We start from the raw sequence: 24,383 nt of genomic DNA, 5'->3' as shown, positions 1-24,383 counted from the left end.
GAGGAAGGGAAGAGAAGTGTATGCAATAACCTACAATGTGCCAGTTTCATTTAGATAGTTTTCTAAATGAAACAAAATCAACCCATAAGCTTTTTTAATTGAAGAGCTCAGGTTATGCCAATAATATGACACTGTCATGCAACTAATATGCAACTCTTTAAGTAATTGTATTTCCTACATTTGTTTTAGTGGATCTGATAGTAGAACAGAATCTAACTTTATGTGAGAATTATTGGGTCACGTTTTTATTATTAACTCCTACAGAGAATCTCATTTGACCGCAAATATCTCTTGGAAAAGACTCTTACTTTCTAAACATCAAATATATATAATTTCAGGAAGGCATTGGGATACTGCTTTTTCTTGTTATTGTTCTTAATTTTGGTTTTTGTTACTTTTTAAACACTATGAAATTTAACCTTAATTGAAATAGAATTATATCACTTTTACTTTCCAATGTTTTTAGCATTATTTCTGAGTTTAGAAATATGACATGTACTATAACTATGATAAATGCTCTTATTTAGCTGATATATTTTTCATAAGGATAACATTGAAAGTATTTTATTTTTAAATCACATTTTTAGTTGAATATGGATTTAAAGTAAGAGAGTGATTATCACCATATTTTATAGAAATTGTTATTTTGATATCAGAAGTGAGAATTATGAATTATGAATGTTGATTTAAAAAATATTTTCCCATTAACTTTTCACCTATATGATTTGAGAAAGTTTTTTTTTAATCTCAGTTTCTTTATCTATAAAATAGAAATAGTATTCTGTAGAAGACTTTCTTTTGGGCCATGAACCAGCTCCCAATCATGTCCTAGAGACTTATTATTAATTATGAATGCTCAGTCTTATCTTATGCTTGTCCCACTAGCTCTTATAACTTAAATTAACCTGGTTCTCTTCTTCTATGTTTTGTCTCATGGCTTTTTACCTTTCTTTCATTCTGCATGTTCTACTCCAGGCATCTCCCTCTCTTTCTCCCACTTTCTCTCCCCTCTTGAGGCCAATTTTCTCCTACTATTTATTTTTTTTTTCTATTCATCAGCCCTGCCCATCCCTCTACTGCCTATATTGGCTGTTCAGCTTTTTATTAGACCAATCAGGTGCCTTAGGCAGGCAAGGTAAAACAAATGCAACATATCTTTATGTAACTAAACAATTTCAGCATAAACAAGTGTAGCACATCTTTACCTAGTTAAACAAATTCAACATAAACAAGTGCCACACATCTTTACATAGGTAAAGTAATATGCTGCAACAATATGGGGAATATATTAGGTAGATAATAATCACATAAACTACATTAAATACAGAAAAATACAAGTTAATACAATCATTAGGAATAATAAAAAGGTGCATAGAAGCTCGTTATTTTTGTATAATAATACTTAAGTATCAAAACTATTTTGATTAATGATCTACACATCCCTAGTCTAATTGATGTTGTACCTGTAGTTGTGATTGCTCTCACAGACCTCATATGATGCCTACTTGCTGTGTTTAGATTAAAAATTAGGAGTATCATCAGCAACATCAGAACCTATTCTCATTGAAGATTAAAGGCAGTATTTGTTCCTTGTTAATTAATTAAGCCTTTTGTTTTGTGTTGCATAGACAAATATTTAGACAGACACTAAAGTGTATCTTGGCATCCTGTCAAATCGTAGCCTTATAATTTGGTTATCCTGTTTCTGAAGTTGCTCACCCTTTTCATTTAAAGACAACAGCAGATGCGTCTCATAAGCAGTCACCTCTAACGCTGAATCCTCAACGGCCATTTCCCATATGCTGTACAGCAGAGGCAGCTGTTGGCAGAAATCATTTCATGCAAGCCTATTTTTCTCTTTTAAATTTTGAGTGGAGAAAATCACATTTATAAAAGACCTCAGACATGAAACTGTCACTCTCAATTGTACATTAAAACGGTACCAAGCAGTTTTCTTGTCTAAACATTGGAGATGCATAGTGATTGCTTTAGAAATAGCAGAAAAAGGGTTTTGTACAAGCAACGTTTTATAGTTTACATGTGGAGTGTCCCCACAGGCTTGTCTGTTTGAACACTAGTTTCCCAGCTGGCAGGACTGCTTTGGAAAGTTGTAGGGCCTTAGGAGTTGGCACTCAGCTGGAGGAAGTGGGTATCTTTGGAAGATGAGAGTCTGCCAGAGTCTGACCTTCCTTTTCTCTGATTCTTGATCCTAGACATGTACAGATGACCCTGCAAGCTTCTGCCCCATCGGTGGAACGCTGGCCACCATGTCTCCTCTACAATGAGGGATTGCACTTTCTTAATCCTTGAGCAAAAATAAATCTCTCTTTCCTTAAGTTGCTTCTTTGAGGTTTTCTGTCAAATGATTAAATAACTAATATAATAAGCAATAGAGCAGTTTATTGATGAAAAGTTATGCTTTTATACTCAGAAAAATGATGAAACTAATTCAAAAGGAGGGTCTGCTATGAGCCAAGCATTTTTTCTTTTAAAAATATTATGTATTTATATAGGCAGAAGAGGTTGTCAGATCTCTTGGTATTGATGTTGCAGATGGTTATGAGCCATCATGTGGATTTGGGAATGAAAGCAAATTCTCTGGTACTTGGTTCAGCAGTGCTCTTAACATATAAGTCATCTCTTAACTGTAATTGTGGTTTTTTTTTGGGGGGGTCAGCACCCAGCTCCCAAATAAATACATGGAGATTTATTCTTACTTATGAATGGCTAGCCTTAGCTTGGCTTGATTCTAGCTAGTTTTTCTAACTTAACTTCTTCTGTTTCTCTTTAGCTATATTTTGCCTTCTTACTTTGTGGCTGGCTGTGTCATTGGGCAGCTGGCCCCTGGTGACCTCCTCTCCTTCTCTTTTTCTTGCTATCCCCTCCTTTCTTCTTCTTTAGCTCAGATTTCCCCTCCTATTTCTTCTCTCTGCCTGCTAGCCCCACCTATTTTCTCTCCTACCTAGCTATTGGACGTTTAGCTCTTTATTAGACCAATCAGATTTTGTAGGCAGACAAAATAACACAGCTTTACAGAGTTAAACAAATGCAACATAGAAGAATGCAACACATCTTTGCAGCATTAAGCAAATAGTCCACAGCAAAAAGGAATGTAACACATCTTATACTAATACTAATATATATATATATATATATATATATATATATATATATATATATATATAATAACTAATACTCTCCAATACCTAACCCCTGAACCAAGCCTTTTGTTAAATAACTACATTGGTCAGCTAACTGTGACTATGATAAAATAGCCGAGGTTACAACCCCTCAGAAGGAGTCATTCATTTTGGCTCATGGCTCCAGTTCTTCATCTTTTGTTCTCCTTGTTTCTTATCTCTGGGAAGGCAAGGCCAGAAAGAACATTATGGAGCAAAGCTGCTTACTTAAGGGTGGCCAAGAAGTAAAGAGAAGGAGAGAAGAGCACAGCATGAAATACTCTTCAATGGAATGCCCCGATGACCATTTCTCGCCAAGCCCCAACTCCTGTGGTTTTTAACCACCTTTCTGTAGCCTTATCTATAAATAAATTAAACCATTGATGAGACAAGAAACCTCATGATCCAATCACCTCCCAAAGACCTGGCCAGTGGACACTGCTTCATTCAGTGTCAAAATTCCAAAATGTAAGCCCATAGGGACCCACTACTCACAATAATTCTTAATATATCCATAGGATAGATGATGAATCTGAACCAGAGGGATGGAACAATACATCCAAACTTACTGTTAAATTCTCTGATGTCAGACAGTGTTTTTCAGCTTGGACTGTCATAACAAGTACTATATAAGTAGCTAAGGTTAAAAGCATTTGATCAAATGTCAGTAGAATTTAATATCTTCTGATATTTCTCTACTTGGCTTATAAAGATCTTCTTGTGTCTTCATGAAATAAAAGTCACACCAAAATCTGTTAGATTACAGAAGACAAATGTGATGTTTAAGGTTCATTATTCTAACTAGCTCATTTCTCAGTGGAAGAAAATATCTGTCAGAATATGTAAACATGAGTGATAATCACAGAGCATCAATTATTTGGAAGTTTGAACAACATTTTCTTTTTGTTTAAGTCATGTGTATATATAATCAAAGTTTTATTAAAACAAGTTATATAATTTTATTAAGTGTAAAGTTTATTTTCAACTATTAGTACTTTTCTATATACACAATGTTTCTAACCAGATTATCTTTGGTTCCCTGCTTTACTGGAGCCTAATGTGTTGTGGAATAATTGTTTAACTAGACAAAGATGTGTTACATTTGTTTATTCTGTATTTGTTTAACTATGTAAAGTTGTGTTGCATTTGTTACACCTTGCATGCCTAAGGCACCTGATTGATCTAATGAAACGCTGAACAGTCAGTAACTAGACTGTGGAGTGACAGACAGGGCAGGCAGGCAGGCAGATAGAATAAGTAGTAGGAGGAATCTAGGCTCATGAGAGAGAAAAGAGGGAGAAAGAGAGGGAAACTCCCTGGAGGACATGGAGGAAGCAGGAAAGTAGGATATACAGAATGAAAGAAAGGTGAAAAGCTCTGAGGCAAAATGTAGTTGAAGAGAAACAAGTTAATTATAAGTCATAAGACAAGCCTAATCTAAGGCTGAGCATTTATAACTAATAACAAGTCTCCATGTCTTGATTTGGGGGCTGGTGATCCAAGAAAGCCTGGTACACTAATGTATATATCTGACATGAGAATATTAATTTACTAAAACACATAATTGTAAAAAAGTTAAAATGCAAATTTTAAATTGAGATTTTAAAATATAAGCTTACCTGTAGTATAACAAAGAAGATGAAATCACATATAAATATTTATAGATAGTGGAATTTGTAATGCCACGAATCTTTCTAAGAACATCACAAAATTGGGGTGCTTGTATGATTATATAAAGGGATCTACAGCTCACATTTCAATTTGTGTAATCTGTTAGGAATGTCTTTCAGCAAATTAAATACAGCTGAGATCTTGTGCAAAGAATAATTTGTAATTCATGAGTGGATCTGCAGAAGGAAGACCAGCTCAGAGAACTCTACCCAGCCAAAGGGGAAGGTGATGCTTTCAAGTAGGCAGTGAAAATGGTGTAAAGGAGGAGTTTGATTAGTTACTACTCTACATTCCCCTTACTTGTGTAATGGTTTGTCTTATGGGTGTATTTGATTCATTAGTATACTGTAATTAGCTGAGCTCAATTTCTGAGATTGGCTGAGACTCTGCTGCTTTTTACAAGTATAAATTCTTAGTTTCAGTTTGGTTTTGTACCATTTCTTTACAGGTTTTTTTTTTTTTTTTTATGAAAGCATTCAAAGTGAAGAGGTATTTTAGAGTCACATATAATTTAACAGAGCTAAAGAGAGATGGTTATTTCTGGAGAAAGAGAGAAGCACTTCTGTTTACAATGGGTTGAAGGTGTTCATTGCAAATAAGGGATGTTTGTTGCGTGCTGACTAAGTAGTCGGTGCTGAATGGATGGCCCGCAGGTTCCTAGTATCATGGCAGGTTTAGCACATATGACTCATACTGGCTGAGTGCAGTGTTGCTGGGATGACTGGGCTCAGATTTTCTAACCCTTCAGTGTTGCTTCACGTTGGGTACAGTGAGCAAGAATTCTACTCTACTGCCCTTAGGTACATGACATTTCACATGCTCTTTTGCCCAAATCTAATTACATCAGATATTGAGTCCCTGCTTTTCAGAGTGTCCTAAGTGTAGAGTTTCAAACAGTGAGACATGGAAAGCAGAATCCCAAGCAAAATCACAGTATCTCTGTGAGCAGAAGAAATATGCAATGTGCGTTTGAGCTTATTAATTTTTTCTGGTAAACTTCTTAATATTTTGTCATAGTTAAGAATGTGCCTGCTTTAGATATTCCCAGACATGATAGGAGGGGCAGGGACAGAAAGTAATTGCCTTAGGGAAGTTAATAGAATATCTTACAGATACAGAAGCCATGATTTGTTCCTACATTTGTCACTGTCAGAGTAGGCATAATTTCTGCGTTCACTACCAATGCAGGGAACTTCCTTACCCCTCAGACATCCTCTTTCCTGTCACTAGAGTTTTCTGTTTCCTACTCCTCAGGATATCACAGTCATTTAACTTCAGTCCATTCACCGAACTAATCACTGTTATATTTATGGATGTCCTCACTCACAGACTGTGTCAGGGTTTGGGGTGATTTCTCATTAGGTCTGAGTACATAAAGCACAGCAGGAGAAAAATTCCAAAGTATTTGAACTACTAAAGATGCTTTTAAACAGGTATAAATAGGAACTGGCAGGCATCTCCATGCTTGTATGAAAGTAAATCAATAAGCATGGATTTGATTCAGATAAATCTTAAGATAGATAAAGACACATTCGGGAATCTATTATTTATTTTTTCTAAGGCCATGTTGAGAGAAAAAAAAATAAAAGAAAGAGGGAAACATGAGGAAGGACAGAAAAAAGGAGAAAAGAAAGGATGAAAGAAAAAATCAAATCAAGAGTTGTGTCAATTAAAAAAATAGTTTTTAAAGGACTATGAAATAACTTAGAAGTTTGAAAATAAAAAAGACAAGTTTTTTGTTTTTTTTTTTCTGGAATACTCTTCAGGCACAAGGATGGCTTAGTTAGCCAGAAGATTTGCCATATCTTTCCTTCATTTCCTTCCCTAAATGTTATAAGTATAGGTGTGTTCTTATTGGTCCCCTGACTTCTCAAGCATTCAAGGCCCTAATGAACTTCAGTTTCATTCACTCCCTAAACAAAGCTGTTGCAGAGCCAATGAAGACAACAGAAGGCAATCTGCCTTGTTGAACAGATGCTAACCCCTTATGGAGTCTGGTGCATCTCTAGGTGGCTCTCCTGTCTGAGTTTGAAAAGGCAAAGAGAACTTCTGACCCTGAACCTCTTCAAAGAAAACCATGGTGATGGTTTTCTCTTTTATTAGTCTTTCTAGTGATATCTATCTGTTACAGTGGTCCATAGGCACAAACAACAAATTTGTTTTTCAATGTTTTCTATTAGCAGCAAGCTCACAAAGTCATTTTGTTTGGAAAGTGATAGCTGCAAGACTAAAAAGCATTGCTTTTAGATTTCAATTCTACTCTATTAAACAGCCATTGTTGAATGTCTATTCAACACCAGGGTCAGTGCTAAGAGCTGAAATAAGCATACAAAAAAGTAAGAGGCATTTCTGAATTTTAGAAATAAGTTGCAAATTTTAAAGGTATGGTGTAAGTGTGCTGAAGATTATATAACAGAGAGATTAAAAAATAGTTCTTATGCAATGATATTATGACCATTTTATCTTCAGTTAATTGTCCTGAAACAGTTTGTCTGCCTGGCTATTTTTCTGAGATAATATTTGTAATAGCTAGCATCTATTAAATACAATTTGCCATAAGCTTTTTTTTGTATCTTACAATGCTTGCAACAGCTTTGTCATAGAGATATTGTTGTGAATTTTCTAAAGATAAAAAGACAGAAGACTTTTGAGACTTAAAAGCTTCATTAAGTTTACATAAATAGTAAGGGCAGAGGCTATATTTCAAGGCCAAATTTCCCTGTTAGGCCAGTCCATATCTCTTGCCATTATACTTACCTATTGTAGCCACTTAAATTAACTACAATATATTTATATTTATATTTATATTATAGCCCATATATCCCAAAGTTGTATTTATTTTCATAACAAAGTTTTGGAGCAATAAAAGTCTTACGTTACTGAGATTCTTTCTAGTGACTTAAAGCCAGAAACAGTGAAGAACTGGCATGATTATATGGCCCTTTGAGATGGGTTAACACGTAATTTTCACCTCTAGATATCCATCTCTATGATCCAGATAGGCCAATATTAGCTTAAACTGTGTTATTGAGTTCTTTTTTTTTTTTTTTTTGGTTTTTTTTTTTCGAGACAGGGTTTCTCTGTGTAGCTTTGCGCCTCTCCTGGAACTCACTTGGTAGCCCAGGCTGGCCTCGAACTCACAGAGATCCGCCTGGCTCTGCCTCCCGAGTGCTGGGATTAAAGGCGTGCGCCACCACCGCCCGGCAAGTTCTTTTAAGCATTAGAAAATATTCTTGTCACTGAACTGTTTGCTGAGATTTTGTTTGCACTTATCATGTGTATCTTAGCTTGTGATCTGAATCAGTTTTCTTTTGAGATATTTCAAATTGTTTATCCACAGAAACAGTTTAAAAATATGTGAGAAAAAAGTGTTGTAAATAGTAGAAAACACAACAGCATTAAGTCATGGTATTGTGCATTGCTTTTAGATTTAGAGCATTTATTTCATAATTTTGAAAGGATCAATTGTTTTTATTAAGCCCTCAAGAAAGGTAACTATTTTAAGATATCTTTATTTGAGAATTTTGTGAACATTTGTTTCTTGTTATTTATCATATTCTCTGGGTAAGTGAAAAGTCCTTACCATTTATACACTATTTGGACCTCCCAATAATATGTGGTTCAAAGGCTGTAGCAAATTACACACCTTTGTCAATTAATAGCTAGAAACGTTCTCCCTCCAAAAGCACTGCATAATTGTTAATAGCATTACTTCATGGTCATATTACTTTTTCACCCTGCATTTGCTTCATCTCCAGTCTCCCCAGTAGTAATGTACACCCTTTGCTGAAACCAACAAGGGGTTTGAGGTTTTTGATGAGAAGAGTTCCTCCTAAATGGGATTGGAGGAATGCTAGGAGGAATGATGATAGAATGATACGTTCTAGATAAAAGATTGTTTCACAAAGGGAGGTCTCCAAATTCTCTTTAGTTCTCATTGTGATATAGAGGGCACTTAACAATTATCAGATATCAGTTAAAATACATTTTTTATAATGAATGAGATAATGTTTCTTTTTAGACCATGTGATGTTAACTCACACTTTTACCTGTCTTGAAAGAACTTGAAGATAGCAATTCAATCAACGCAAGAGTGACTGATGGATTATAGAGTTCTAGGGCTTGACTCTGTGGGGCAGGGATTATTACAAGTTGTGTTGTGCTAACCATGGATCTTACCATGGCAGTCCACCTTTCTTTCTTTCTTCTTATGTTCTTTCTCCAAGGACCTTGATCTGAGGAATAGCTACAGTTCCAATGTGATAAATGTGGCACTAAACATCCATATAACCAATGTCTTCAATGAATAACAATTGGTTCTACTTTGGTAGGCTTGCCAATTTGCATTCTCATCTGTAGATTGGCTGAGGGTTCTATGTCATGTCATTGTAGTTTCTCAATGATACCTGTATTCCTTTAACTATATTCATGTCTCAAGTATGAGGAATGTCTCATAAAACACAATCCATTATTTTATTATAGGATCATTCATGACTTTTAAATAGAAATAAGACTTGTATTCAGATGAAAGTCTAACACTTTGTGATCCTCTATTATTAAGCTAATGAGTATTAGTATCATGTGGAAATTAGTATATTAAATTAAGACCTGAAAATTAGACTTAAATAACTCATTTTATTTAAATGATTATATGCACAACATGTCAAGTTAATTTCATTTTTTTAAACATAGACAATTGTTTGTGTTTTTTTTTTCAGTCTATCCGAGAAGTCACGGGCTATGTACTGGTGGCCCTCAACCAGTTTCGCTACCTTCCTCTGGAGAATTTACGAATTATTCGTGGAACAAAACTATACGAAGATCGCTATGCGTTAGCGATATTCCTAAACTACAGAAAAGATGGCAACTTTGGACTTCAGGAACTTGGATTGAAGAACCTGACTGGTAAGAAAATTCGAAAACTAGTGCATAATGTGATGTAATATCTATATGTGTATGTGCGTGGTTTCTGATGTTCAGGTATGGAAGCACCTGGGGCACCTAAGTGAGTGGTATGTACTCATTTCATGAGAAATGATGCCTCTGCGATGCTCTCACTTTTATTGACAGATGTTGTAAGTGTCGTGTGAAAGATAGCAGGATATTGTATCTCAGCTGAACAGAAGTACACTCTCAGGAAATGCTCAGTAACTGCAAACGGAGATAGGAAGCAGGTGTAATACAGTTTGGTGGTCGCAGGTGAATGGTGAACCAGATCAAACCTCTGCAATAATACCATGGTGCTCATGCCTGCCAGAGCTTAGTAATGCCCAAGCGATTACATGTAGTTCGACTAATCTTTAGATATTTACAGGATCACCCGAGTTTAGGGGGGACAGTCTAATTTATTCAGTTTCAATTTCTCCCATTTAGTAGATCAGCGAACAAGATCACCATTTCTCAGCCTGTTTTCGTGCCGTCCGTGATAGTTTCTCAGCATTGCAGTCACACGAAACTAACAAACGAGTTTTATCTTCTAGATAAGAAATTTTGCAGCAGTTTTTTTCTAGTTCATGTTCCTTAAAGTTCATATAAATTCTGATGGAATACTTTATTATATAATCATGATTTTTTACCAAATATATCTACAGTTAAAGTGTGCCAATAAAATATTCAAACCTACCATAGCTCACATTATTAATTTACTTGAAATTACTAGCATATATACATGTATTATATCAAATATATAGAGATTTATGTTTATGATTATGTTCATTTGGGGTTCTCTTAGTGAAGTTTATGCACCCTGAAAAATTAAATGCTTTAAGAGGCTTTGCCATAACATTGTTAACTTATTGAGATAGTTTTTTTTTTTAATATACACAGTGTATGATGTAGTATAGGCTTAAAGATGGAAATTTTAATTTCACAATCATCCAGACATGGAAGATAAAATTGGGAAATTTGAAGCACAAAAGGAAAAATGATAATGTCAGTTGTTAGGACATGGTTGCTGTAGAGTTGATGAAATTATAGTAAATGCGGAGTGTTGGAAATGTATTGTTTCCTATACCAACATTGTTGCTTCAGTTATTTCCAGGATAATTTTCCTACTGAAGAATGGCTTTTTTGACAAAATTTCTACTTGCATACAAGTAATGACTGGAGGAGGAATTTTGAAAATAAGATGGTCAGGGGGAAAAAGCTGAATAGCTAGAATTAGAGATCTAAAAATTAGATAATACAACTAAAACTTCCAAACTTACACAGGAAGCATTGTGTCTTTCATGAATTTACTATGATTATGTTAAAGAATAAAAGGAATAAATTCCTTTTAAGGAATTTTTATAATATTAGAATCCTTTTATTATTATATACAATGAGCTAGTTGAATTTTTCTCTATATAAAAACATCATAAACTATTTCTCATATTCATTTCTGTTAACATCACTACATCTAAAATAATAACCAAATATTTTTTTAAAAAAATATGTCACATTTAAATACCATTTAGCCACTGGATTCATTGCATATATTAATTATGATTATGGCAGTTGATTGATTTTTTTTCTTGTTACACTAAAATATAACACTGTCATTCAAAAGTAATCTCTAAACTGGATAGTGCTGTGATATTTCTGGACATTTGTAGAAATGGATAATTTATTAAGGTTAAGTGTTGGTTCCTTAGAAAATCTGTATTCATTTAAAAGTTAGTATTGCTTTCTTTTTAGCATGTGACTCAAAAAGCCATGTAATAAAATGTATGGTGGAAATTCTGGGCATTATGGACATTTTTTAGATATTTGATTTATTCAGCGGTTGACAATCATGTCAAAATACTTCTGTGTGCTTCTAGAATGGCTGAAACTTAGGTTTCAGGGTTGATGTGATGACCGCAATCCTGACAGTTACGAATTGCACAGTAAACACTATTACAATTATGTGTGACAATGTATGAGGAAGACCTGAAGACAGCTAATTATGCCTATGAAGAGGAGTTTTGGGAAATTTTGTTCTATTTTGGAGAGCTAAATAATCTAGGTGATCTGGATGAAATAAGGAGTAAATATTGCAATTCCATTTGGTAAGATTGGGTTTATGCTTTGGAAAGAAATTTCTCTTGTATTGTAATTTTATTGTTCTACAAAAGAAGTTGATAATTTTACAAATTATATTACACACAAGGCTATGAGCTTTGTTCTGAATATAGTCTAATAAAAATAAGTATAGTCATTTAAAAAACCTAGATGTGCTAGCCTATCATGGTGTATTTGACTTCTTAACAATGAATTAACTGCAAATCCAGATGAATTACAGTAATGTTACCAAAGAGCAATAGCACAATATGTAGTTAACCTTTTCACACTTCTTTGGCAAAAGTAGTTTCCATTCATCTATCACATGATGGAAAGAAGAGAAGAAGTGAGACAGAAACAGATATTCTTTTCGTTGCCCACCAGCGATTATACTCTAGGTTGGGTTCAGGGTGTAAAAAGCACAGTGGGAGCCTAGATAGAAATGTGGATAAAATTCATGAGAGGGCTGGGGATGTATCCCAGTTGGTAGAATGCCTGCCTTTATGTGTAAGAAGCCCTGGGTTTGGTCCCCAGCTCTTTATAAAGCTAGATATATTGACATACTCCCCTAAGGCCACACCCAGGAGACTATCGAAGAATATCAGAAGTTCAATTTTATTCTAAAGTATATAGCAAGTTAGTATCGAGCTGGGATACCAGAGACCATGTCTGTAAAAAACTAGTTTTAGAGATAAAGAAGATGCTATGTTAAATATTCCATGTCATTTTGTTTAGTAACAACTTATTGCATAATAAAAAGATTGTAATAATTCATACTGAATTTTCTTAACCACCATTTTCTTAAAGCACTTGTAACAACAACAACAACAAAACCATATAGTGGTTTGCAGGTTGAAAAGTAGTTGCTTGGCATAACAAAGAATTTTGGAATAAAGACTTTAAGTCTTGGCATTAGGAAGATGCCTTAATTTGTAAACTGCTTGCTGGATGAGGACCTGATATTAGTCTCCAGAATCTATGTAAAATTCAGGAATGGTGATACATGCTTATCATCTCCATGTTGGGAGGTAGAGAGACAAGTAGATCCCTGGGATTCATTGGCTTGATAGTCTAGATGAATTGGATAGCCCCAAAACTATGAGAGACACTGTCTCAAAAGTAAAGCTAGGGACCTTCTGAGGAATGACCCCCAAGACTGGCTTCTTAATCTCCATACACTATACTGACATGTGCATGTGCATACATACCCAGAAACCTGGACACATGTATTTTTATAGTATGTATATCTTATCAAACAGTTTTTACTCTATTGATATTAGAAAAGAATGCCTCAAATAGTTTTCACTCTGTTGACATTAAAAAAGAATGCCTTGAGAATAACATGTTTCTCCCAGTAAATTCTCTTATTGTATAAAGTGGATGTTTAGACATATGGACATTATCATTATGTTAGTTAGTGATTAGCTGCAGTATATATATATATATATATATATATATATATATATATATATATATATATATACTGCCCTCTTAAGAATGTTTGTTAAACTTGATGCTCACCAAAAGCTGTTCCATGGGTATGATATATTGTTGATGTGTAGCAAAAGAATCTCAATGAGGAATTCTCTGACTTGGTTAGCCTGTAGGAATGAGTGTGATAATTTTTCTTAGGTGTGTTAATTTGAATGGGAAGACCCACCCACTGGTGGATGTGGGTAGCACCATTGCCTGGGATGAGCCCTGTACTGAATCCAAATTGATACAGCATGCAAACATTAACACACAGACATTAGTTCAGTGCCCTCTGAACTTGACTTTGTATTTAGTGTGGCCAGTTCTCTCGAGCTCCTGCTCCTGTGATTTCCCTGGTATGGTGGATTATAGACGGCAGTTTTGAGCTCAAATAAACCCTTCCCCCACTCCAAGTTGCCTTCATAAAGGTATTCAATACAGCATCAGGAAATAAAACAAAGCCAGCAGACTGAAAACCTTACTACCTACCCTACTTCGACATGGTCAGTTTGGTTTTGTCAAAAAAATGAAATATACTTAAACTGTTGCTCCCACCAGGGTTAAACAGAAACATGTGTTTAGCTGTTGCCAGTCACATCTCTGTGGTTGATTATTATTGAGATTACTAGAGTGGAGAAAGGGGGGAGCTGTTCTAGGGAAAGAATAGACCAGGCAAATCCCAACATCTGCTAGATGTCCTGTTAGCACAGCTGTTCTTTTCTGCCTGGAGGAAAGGTAGGTTTTGACCAGGGTACATATCATCAGGGTACACATTATCAGGGTATAAAACATCTGGGTGCATATTATCAGGGTACAAAACATCAGGGTACACATCATCAGGGATGGATTGACTTCCCTGGAAGTCTTCAGGAATGTAATTTCTACATCAGAGGAGTACAGAATGTAACCAAGGAGTACAGAAAATTTGTATTAATGTCATTCAACATGACTGTAGTTTTCGTTAGTCACTCCCAGAGCTGATGTCCCATTGGCTCCTTCTTCACTAACCATTTCTCTTCAAAGTTCATGTCAAAATTTAATATTAGTGTTGTATCCCTGAGTGTTTAATCTTCAGAATATATAGTTATGAATTTGACTAACATCTAAGAAGAGATTAAACTTATAAGACATAACAAAAATAGCAATTTATATCATGAATTCACTCTACTTTTTATGGAAATGGATAATATAATTTAACATATATGTTAAAGTTATAAAAAGGAATCATTGAATAATACCCAAGTTTGCATATATTCTCTTTATGAAATTCTCTTTTTATAATTGCTAGGCACAATGAACTAGGTACAAACACAATACATGTATAGGTATGTTTATTGTACTAAATTTAATTTTAAATAATTTCATTAATTTTCATTTTATAAATTGTGGGAATATCTGTTTTTGAGGTGGTGAAATGAATAGGTGAAATTGAGGATAATATATAAGTATAATTTATGTTTCAGATCAAAATCCTTAAGATTTTTTCTACAATCACTGTTTTATAAATAATATAATCATTTCCCCAGCTTTATACTGGATTATCTTAATTAGATCATTAGTTGGGATGTAAACAAACAAAATTTTCTACCAAAGAAGATATTATGGGATGGTATTTCTGGAAATGCTCAATAATAATATGAAGGACACATTAAGTTTACTATGTTCTAGTAACATAAAAAATAAACTGCTTAGTGGATGGTACTTTACATCTCAATGATGTAAAATTTAAGCCAGGACTTGAGAATATTATCATTGAATTACCCTAGGTTTCAAATATACATGGGTCATCAATTAAAACAGCATATTAAAATAACACAGTATCTGTCTTCTAGTACTTAAAAATTCTCAAACCACCTATATTATTCAGTATTGCTGACAAAAATAACCCATTTCATAATGGGCAGACTACCTGTGCTTGACTCAATGAATGTCAAAGAGCATTGGTGTAGAATCAGAACTCTAGGTGTAATGCTTATCTACTCCTTACAGGCCAAGCATCTCAGAAACGCAGAGTCTTTATCATGAAAATTGTGAAGAATATGTTATGTCACAGTGTTATTATAGTCATTCGAGGGATAAAGCAGAGAACTGTCAACTGCAACCCCTTTCACACAGACGATACTCAGGAAACCACAGTTTCCTGGGTGGCCTTTTCCTATTTCAGTTTGAGATTTCCTGTGTATCAAGACATTATCAAAACTCTTCTGCCTCTTCCTTCATATTCAGATGGATTCCAGTTCAATCATTGGAGTCTTGGATGTGTCTTGTTTAGGCAAAATGCTACTTCTGTCACTTTTGACACCTCTTTGCAACTGTTCTGTGTCTAGGATATGTTTGCCTGGTGGGGAGAAGCCCACGTTTTTCTTTGTTTATTCTGCAAGCAAGCACTGTCTTCTTTACCTTACCTAGATAAGAGACGTACTCATTCTGAATTCTCTTTCTGACGCTAGAGTTGCCAAGCATCCTTCATCTGCTCTGTGAAAGGTCTTAGTGCTGTTTAAGTAGGGTCAACCTGGCCACTTCTGGAACTCTGACTGCATAGAATGCTTGAAAAAGGCACGACTTACCTTTGCATTAGGAGACCTACTCAGCATATTCTGGTATTTGGAGAAAGAATATCAAAACAATCCTCCCAGCTTAAGGACATTCTGCTAGGAAATTATGAGATCAAAGCTAATTTGTAGTGAACATCCTGTGAAGCAAAGAATCAGTCAAAAGAGTGACAGTTTCTTGTGAAGAGTCTATAATTTGTAGAAACGATACTTCAATCAACGCTCTTATAAAATACTGTTTGCTTGTCATGTCAGACGGTGGTGCACATTGACTAGAAGGGAAAGTATAATGTTCTATTTAAATCTAGAGAGAAAATAGTAATATATTGAAAACCTGGAATTTAATTATGGAATCAAAGAGTTGTAACTGTCATTTTAGTTACCCCCTCAACCTCTAAGGTTTAGACAGCTGATGACTGACTTTCAGGAGTTGAATGAGAAGGAAATGAGAATCTCTTCTCACCTCTACTATGAATTAGGAAATGTAATGACCATAGTGAAATGAACCTTGGGTTGGGGGCTGCCAGATATGCTTTCCAGGGAATAGACTCATAAATTCTCCTCTGGCCAACATATTTTTAGTAATGCCTAGTAAAATGGTCTGCTCAGGTGTGGAACTACAGAGATAGCTCAGTGGTTAAGTACATTTGTTATTCTTTCAGAGGGCCTGGGTTTGGTACTTAGTACCCATATTAAAGCTCAAAACTGTCTGTTATTATGGTTCTAGGGGATCTGATGCCATTTTCTGACCTCTGTGAACTTTGTATGCACACAGTGTATAGACTTACATGGAGGCATAACAACCATAAACAAAAATAAAAAAAGCAGATGTAAATCACAGCCCTTTTAACTTAGGTCATATTCAGGGGTTCTGAGGAAGACCCAGCCTCTGAAGAGAATCTTATTAAATGACTGTAGTATCTTTCAGAAGGACTTGGGGCTGTTCATGTATTATGATGGCCTCTTAGAATTGTATACCACTTAGAACTTTTAAGGTTTACAATTGCATACTACTTAGAACTTTTATAGAAGTTCTTAAATATTATTTCTTGCTTCTAAGGTAAAATAAGATATGCATGCCTTTTTCCTAATAAAAGCCATATAACTTATAAGACAGGAAAGGTATTGTGTAAGTTTGACCTTTATTAAAACTCACTTATTGAGCAAGCATGCTTGTTTGGGGTGGTGTTTCAATAGGGAACGTTTGTTCCTCAGGATCCTACAGCAATAGGAGAGATGTCTACTTCTCACTAAGGCATTAAGATTTCAAAATGAAGAAATCAGTGTTTACATCAGAACACTCGCCCCTCCTCCCTCACTTCAGAATAGTAGCATTTTGTGGCCTTTGAAGACCTGAACTGTAGAGAAGTGACAAATTCAACATATCTTGTCCTAGTTACCAAGGAAGGAATAGCTGAGCTGGGGCCAGGACCTCCGATTCTCTAGGAGAGTATAAATACTATTTAGAAATAACCTGTCTATATGATCAGAAAGAATGAAGGGTGAATACCATCACTGGCATGCCTCTGTTGTTATAAAAGCATTGCATGTAATGACAGAAGGCAGCCCACACATGGCAGTTCCTAAATGTTTCGATGAACTACGAGAACTTATAAACCTTGTCCTCTCCCCCTTTACCGACCAGTATGTATGTGATGCATACTGATACTGAAGTTTATACTGTACAAAACGCCTCATTGTTTCTTTTTCATTCTGCCTTACACACTGTCCCTTGATGCTGACCTGACAAATATTTATTTTGTAGTTTGGTTATATCTGTTCAATCCACCCTATAGTCCTCTAATTGAACATGGGGTGCCATTTTTCTGCACTCTCCAACTCCGTCTCTTTGTGTTCTGTCATTTCCAAGAATAATTTCAGTCAGTTGCTCCAAGCAAGACCACAGTTAAGGAAATATTAAATTGTTTGTAAGCTCAAATAATCAGACCTTGAAGGTTATGGTTCAGTTCTTGCTATGACGTTTATGTAATGTTTGAAAATATGATGAATGATAAGTTGGCAATAAAATACAGACGTACAGCATGTCAGTAATAAAGGTACTTCTTTGACTTGAGTGTGAAAACTGTGAACTCATCCTACCGTCACTTCAATTCAACGATAGATTTTTTTTTTTAAATCAAGGTTATTAGTTGTGAACCATCATCTGCAAGCACTTATTAGTTGGTTCAATATTATTGGTAGAGGTTCAAGATTCTTTTCAAACGTTATGTCAGTTTGAATATTCATTAATTTGGTTTGTTCCACTTTTATATTCAAAACATTGTGCTAAATACGAGCTATGCTAAATTATCTCAATATACCTGTCTTCTCTTGGTAAATATTTTGTTACTGGCAAATATTTACCCTTTGGCTGTAGTGTGTAAGCATAAGGGAAGTGTTTTTCCAAATCATGATTAATATTACTTCTGCAGTCAAGCATGTCTGCAGCACAAGGAGCCTCCATTTTCATGTGCTTTATTCTCCCCAGCACGACTGTTCAACAGACATTCCTGTGAGGAAGATATATTCACATTGTCCTGTACAATGAAGTAGCCAGTTGCCATTTGTAACTACTGAATTAAGACTAGTACAACTGAGGAAATTGATTTTAATTTATGTAATTGCAGTTACTTTAAATAGTCATGTGTGGTAAATGCCAATAGTTTTAGTCAGTGTAGTACCACAGGAGTAGCATGCTTTATTTAACCCAAGACAGTGGGCAAGGATTGACACATAGAATAACTTGGACAATGAGGGAACGGCTCTGGGTCTGATTCCTTCCGTCAAGTCCTTTTCAGAGGCAAGTTATTCCTACTTCCTAAGACTGAGTGGTTTCCTTTCCTCTAACATAAGCACAGTGACAACTCTGAGCTGTCAGATGAAAGATGTAATTAAAACTATATATGAAGGGGTTGGAGAGATGGCTGAGGAGTTTAGAGCATACTGTTACTGCAGAGGCCTTGGATTCAGTTCCCAGCAACCACATGATGACTCACAACTATCCATAATGCTAATTCTAGAGGGTTTGACATCATCCTTTACCTCCTGTGGGCACCAGACACACATGTGATATACGTACATATATTTAGACAAAATACTCATACACATAAAGTTGTTGAAAGGTTTAAATCGTTTCTTTTTTTGATTGAGATTGTAAAATAATTACTTCATGTCCCTTTCCCTGCCTCACTTCTAACCCTCTCATATACCTCTATAGCTAGAGTTTTCCTGCCTGGCCCACAGTCAGGACAATTCTCTGTCACCCGCCAGTCCCACAGCTGCTCAGACCCAACCAAGTAAACACAGAGACTTATATTGCTTACAAACTGTATGGCCATGGCAGGCTTCTTGCTAACTGTTCTTATAGCTTAAATTAATCCATTTCTATTCATCTATACCTTGCCACATGGCTCATGGCTTACCGGCATCTTCACATGCTGCTTGTCATGGTGGCAGCTGGCAGTGTCTCCCTCTGCCTTCCTGTTCTCTCAAGTCTCCTTTCTGTTAGTCCCGCCTATACTTCCTGCCTGGCCACTGGCCAATCAGTGTTTTATTTATTGACCAATCAGAGCAATTTGACATACAGACCATCCCACAGCACTTCCCCTTTTCTTTCTTTCTTTTTTTTAAAGAGGAAGGTTTTAACTTTTACACATCTCCAAAGCCAGCTTGGTATATTTGGGAATTTGGGCGTAGCTTCTTTTACTACTTCCTGCTGGAGGGGGGCGCTATATTTTATGGGGACACAAGGAAAATTTTAGGCTTATGGGGTAGTCCGTGAGGCTGTATTGTCTGAGCCAGTTGCCTTGAAACGGTTCTGGATGTTGGATCATCTGGGCCTTGGTGTCATCGGAGACCTTTCAGGGGATCTTGGCTGGTCAAACCTGATGTATTTTAATCTGGAACAAATCCATAGCCTCTGGCTTTCTGTGGAAACAAAGGCAGAGCCTCCTTTCCAAAGCAACATATCCTTACATCCAAATTTTGAAGTCAAGGTACCTTTAAAATATACATTTTGGCATAACTCAACACCTTTTGCAATCAAATGTTTTTCTTCAGTTACGAATATCAAAGAGAACATAATCCAGATTCTCTGTGTGGTAGCCATCTTTATGTGGCTTATTTTTTATATTACCTTGAGCCTATTGCTTTAAACTACAGCATTCTAAGACTGAAAGGGCACTGTGGCTGCTGGCCCCGCCCACTTCAGCTTCCCAACATGGTGGTCCTATGTTTTCCTGCCAGCTCTGGGAGCCATCAACTCTGAGAAATAGTGGGTCTATGCTTCTATCAAAGCAGCATGTAGCCCAGAAACCTCTTTTTTTGTTTTGTACTAGCAAAGGCTAAATCCACCATGCAGCTTAATGTGCCACTTTTAGAGGCCCCATTCCTGCCATACTGCAGGTTGAGCATGCATGCCAGGAACCCGCCATAGTAGCTCAAACATGCAGGCTGCTGCTAACTTGAAAGAGACAACTAGGAACTGTTTTTAGCTCCATTTTAGTATCTTTTTACTCAGGTTTTAGATGGAAACTCATGCCATTTCTAACTAGAGTTTTCCTGCCTGGCCCACAGTCAGGACAAATCTCTGTCACCCGCCAGTCCCACAGCTGCTCAGACCCAACCAAGTAAACACAGAGACTTACATTGTTTAAACTGTTTGGCCTAATGGCTCAGGCTTCTAGCTATCTAGTTCTTACATCTTAAATTAATCCATTTCTATAAATCTACACCTTGCCATGTGGCTCATGGCTTACTGGCATCTTCACATGCTGCTTGTCATGGTGGCGGCTGGCAGTGACTCCCTCCACCTTCCTGTTCTCTCAGTTCTCCTCTCTGTTAGTTCCTGCCTGACCAATCAGTGTTTTATTTATTGACCAATCAGAGCAATTTGACATACAGACCATCCCACAGCATACCTCTCTTTGCTCTTCTCCAAATTCATGGACTTTTTCCCCATTAACTTTTGTTAGTATTAAATGAGGTTCCTGAAATAAATTATTATTACTATTACCATTTTTATTATTAAATATAGAATTATGCTTTTGATAAGAACAAAAATAGAAATACCGTGAAGTTATTTCATTAAGCTATAAAATACCAAATGTGGGTTTTTGACTAAGGCCTATACCACAGTTTATACTTCAAAGGTTATACATGGCAGACATTGGTTCTAAATATGCCCTATTTGACAGTTGTGATATTGATAGAAATAAGAATCTTTAAGAGTATATTTCCTTTTAATCTTCAGTTTCTGCAGTATAAATATCTAGTCAAAAGCAGGTCCTAAGATTTATTTTCTTATTACATTTATTTAATGAGGGGAGAGGAGGGAAACATTTGTCATGGCACATGTGTGGAGATCAAAAGATAACTTGTAGGAATCAATTTATTTCTGTCACCATGTGAGACCTGGGATCAAGAAGTTGAACTCAGGTTGCCAGGCTTGGTGACAAGTGTCTTTATCCATTGAGCCATCTGGATGAAAATTAGTGTTTCTTGTGTGGCTTCACTGAAACAAGGACGTACTACAACAGTATAATTCATGTTATGACTGAAAACTGTTGAGTTCTTTCTGTTCAAATATTGTCCCGTGTGCTGCTGGTAAGTTTTAACTGTTATTTGACATAGTCTAGAATCATTGATGGGGGGTTCTTAATGGGAATGTATTTGTATCAGATTAGACTGTGGGCTTCCCTGTGAGGAATTGTCTTGACTTTAACTGATGTAGGAATACCCAGTCCATTGTGGTATCCTTCCCAAGGGAGGATGCCCTGATCAGTATACAAGAAGAAAAAGTTATCTAAAAAACAGCAAGCAAGGACTGATTTATTCTCTTTTATTCTTGCTAAGAATGTGATTAGGTGTCTGAGTTCATTCCTTAACCTCCCAAAATTGATGACCAATAACTTAGAATTATAAGACAAATAAGCATTTTCTTTCTAAAGATGCCTTTGTTGGCATATTTTATCATAATAACAGAAATGAAACTAGATCACAGTGTGTTCACTTTCCTAGTGTCTGTTGAGAGTTTCCTTCCTTGACATCTGATTTACTTAATCATACACATGAGAAGGGAGAAGAGACCTCTTGACCAGATATGAAAATTTATATGGTCCAACTTTTTGTGCGTTATAAAGCAGGAAACTTTAGTTAACACTTTTTTCTAATGCACTTTACCTGATTTATTTTATCTATAAGCAACACAAATGAATAGATATTTCAAATAAAGTAAATAATTACTTACTTTAAGACTCTACTTTAAAAATATGCTCTCTTATTTATTCACACTCATTAGGTTTAAAGTTTAAGGATGCCAAGCGTAGCAAACAGAACATCTGTCTTTTAGTCAGCATTTCTGGAAGTAAAACCACTGGTGATTCTGTTACACCAGCTCTCTAATACCTCCTTTCTTCCCTCATACTTCATATTCTAACTGCACTATGCATTTTATACCACGAATTATATAATTTTATTGTGAGGTGAGTCATCTTGCTTGACGTACGGCATTACAGTAACCATGAGAATCTCGATGCATATTTGTTCAAGAAGTAATAGACAATGACCTGTGACCTTTACTGCATTCTCAAAACATTCCTATTTGTGGTGATATTGTGTCTCCCAGTATATTGTGCACCCTAATAAACTTATTTGGGGTCCAAGAACGGAACAGTCACTAGATAGATATAGAGGCCAGAAAATGGTGGCACACACACCTTTAATCCTATCACTTGGGAGGCAGAGATCCAGCAGGATCTCTGTGAGTTCAAGGCCACACTGGAAACAGCCAGGCATGGTGGCATACAACTTTAATCCCAGAAAGTGATGACAGGAAGCATAAAGGTATATAAGGTGTGAAGACCAGAAACTAGAGGTTTTTAAGCTTTTAGGCTTTTAGTAGCAGTTCAGCTGAGAGCCATTCAGGTTAGGACACAGAGGCTTCCAGTTTGAGGAAACAGGATCGGCTGATAAGTCGGCGAGGTGAGGTTAGCTGTGGTTTTCCCTATTTCCCTGATCTCTCAAGCATTCACCCCAATATCTGGCTCCTGGTTTTTTTTTATTAATAAGACTGTTTAGCATGTTTGATTTTAATTCAGAAGAAAATTGCTACACAAACCAACAATTTTGATTTTCAATCTGCTGTGAAAATGAAGAATTGAAACTTAAATTTGATTATTCTAAAACACCAGTCTTGGGATATTGTAGGGACTATCGACCAAAAAAAGAATATATTTTAGTTTTAATGATGATTTCATTCTCCTGACTTCATGGTTTTATGCTTAGTGTAAATATTTTAGGAGAAAAATCATACACCTAGTGATAACCTAATGCAATTCTAATTATAAATGTGATTTTTTTTCTATCATTCTTATAACCAAAATACTTTAGACTCTGTCAGTTTTATCTAATGCAATCTATTTGAAACAATTATTTGAAACAATTTAATTATTTGAGCTATGAAAAAATAGTGTAACAATTCTAAAATTTAATTGATTTTTAAAATTAATTTAATTTTAATTTATTTTCATCTATAAACTTACTATGATAAATCAATAAAGTGAAGAGATACTGTGACATAATAGAGCCTAAGACATGAACCCTACCATTAAATGTAGTGATGACATCAATAATTACATTTAATTATTAGGAGTGGTTTATAAATATGAGCTCTCTTTATCATTTTAACAACTCCATAAACTACAGTTTAAAATCATTAAGTAATACCTACAAGACAATTAATAACTTATAGACTTGAGATGGGAATCCAAATAATAAAACTCCTGATTTTCCCTTTATTACTTTGCTATAGAAAGTCTAAAAATAAGGAGGTCACATAGAGGTAACCAAAAGTTGTATATAAGGATTGAAGGCCTGCTCGATAGGAGGTAATTCTTTCCTGGAACTGTGAATCTATTCAGCTTCCCATACTGAAGAGGTCATGGAACCTAGAGGAGAACCTACTGTTGCCCCTTCCCTAAACCAGTGTAATTCTAATTGACGTGAACTTCCGAGAGGTAAGGATGCATGGGATTCTTCACATGGGCCAGATATTGCCTTCTCTAATGGAATTCCTAGCTTTATCTTGATCAGAAATAGCTCAATGTTTATTCTTTAGCTGGAAAGTTTAAAGAGTAAAAGGAGATGAAGATTGTGTGGATAAATATTTGTTATGATTTTATTAACATGATTATGCTTTGGGAACTAAGATTATATAGTATAATTTCAAAAGGAATTGAAATTCCCAAACATGGAATTTGCTTCATTTTAACACTAGAAAGTATAAATAGACAAATACTTCCATTTAGAGTGTGTTGGATTTTGTTCCCTGAGCAAATGTGACTTATATAAATCTTACTAATATAATCTCTTTTAATTTTCTTGTAAACTTGTTTGTCATGGATGAAATGACACAAAAGTAGCAGACTTGAAAAGATCTATAATTATCATTATGATATAGCATAATTATGATTATACTGAAAATCATATT

The 24,383-nt window shown here is 35.5% G+C and overlaps 1 protein-coding gene across 4 annotated transcripts in view; it reads left to right on the top strand.

Moving 5' to 3' along the window:
• The window catches only part of Erbb4 (erb-b2 receptor tyrosine kinase 4), a 1,089,367-nt gene that overhangs the window by 544,397 nt on the left and 520,587 nt on the right, over positions 1-24,383 (top strand). For all 4 annotated transcript variants that reach the window (XM_052749761.1, XM_052749762.1, XM_052749763.1 and 1 more), the window contains exon 3: positions 9,569-9,755. In XM_052749761.1, coding sequence (XP_052605721.1) covers positions 9,569-9,755 — 187 coding nt within the window. The remainder of the gene's footprint in view (positions 1-9,568; positions 9,756-24,383) is intronic.

The sequence above is a fragment of the Peromyscus californicus genome, unplaced genomic scaffold (assembly GCF_007827085.1).
Source record: "Peromyscus californicus insignis strain IS unplaced genomic scaffold, ASM782708v3 Scaffold_21__1_contigs__length_65335640, whole genome shotgun sequence".
Taxonomy (NCBI): Eukaryota; Metazoa; Chordata; class Mammalia; order Rodentia; family Cricetidae; genus Peromyscus; species Peromyscus californicus.
This window is presented reverse-complemented; position numbering and strand designations above follow the sequence as displayed.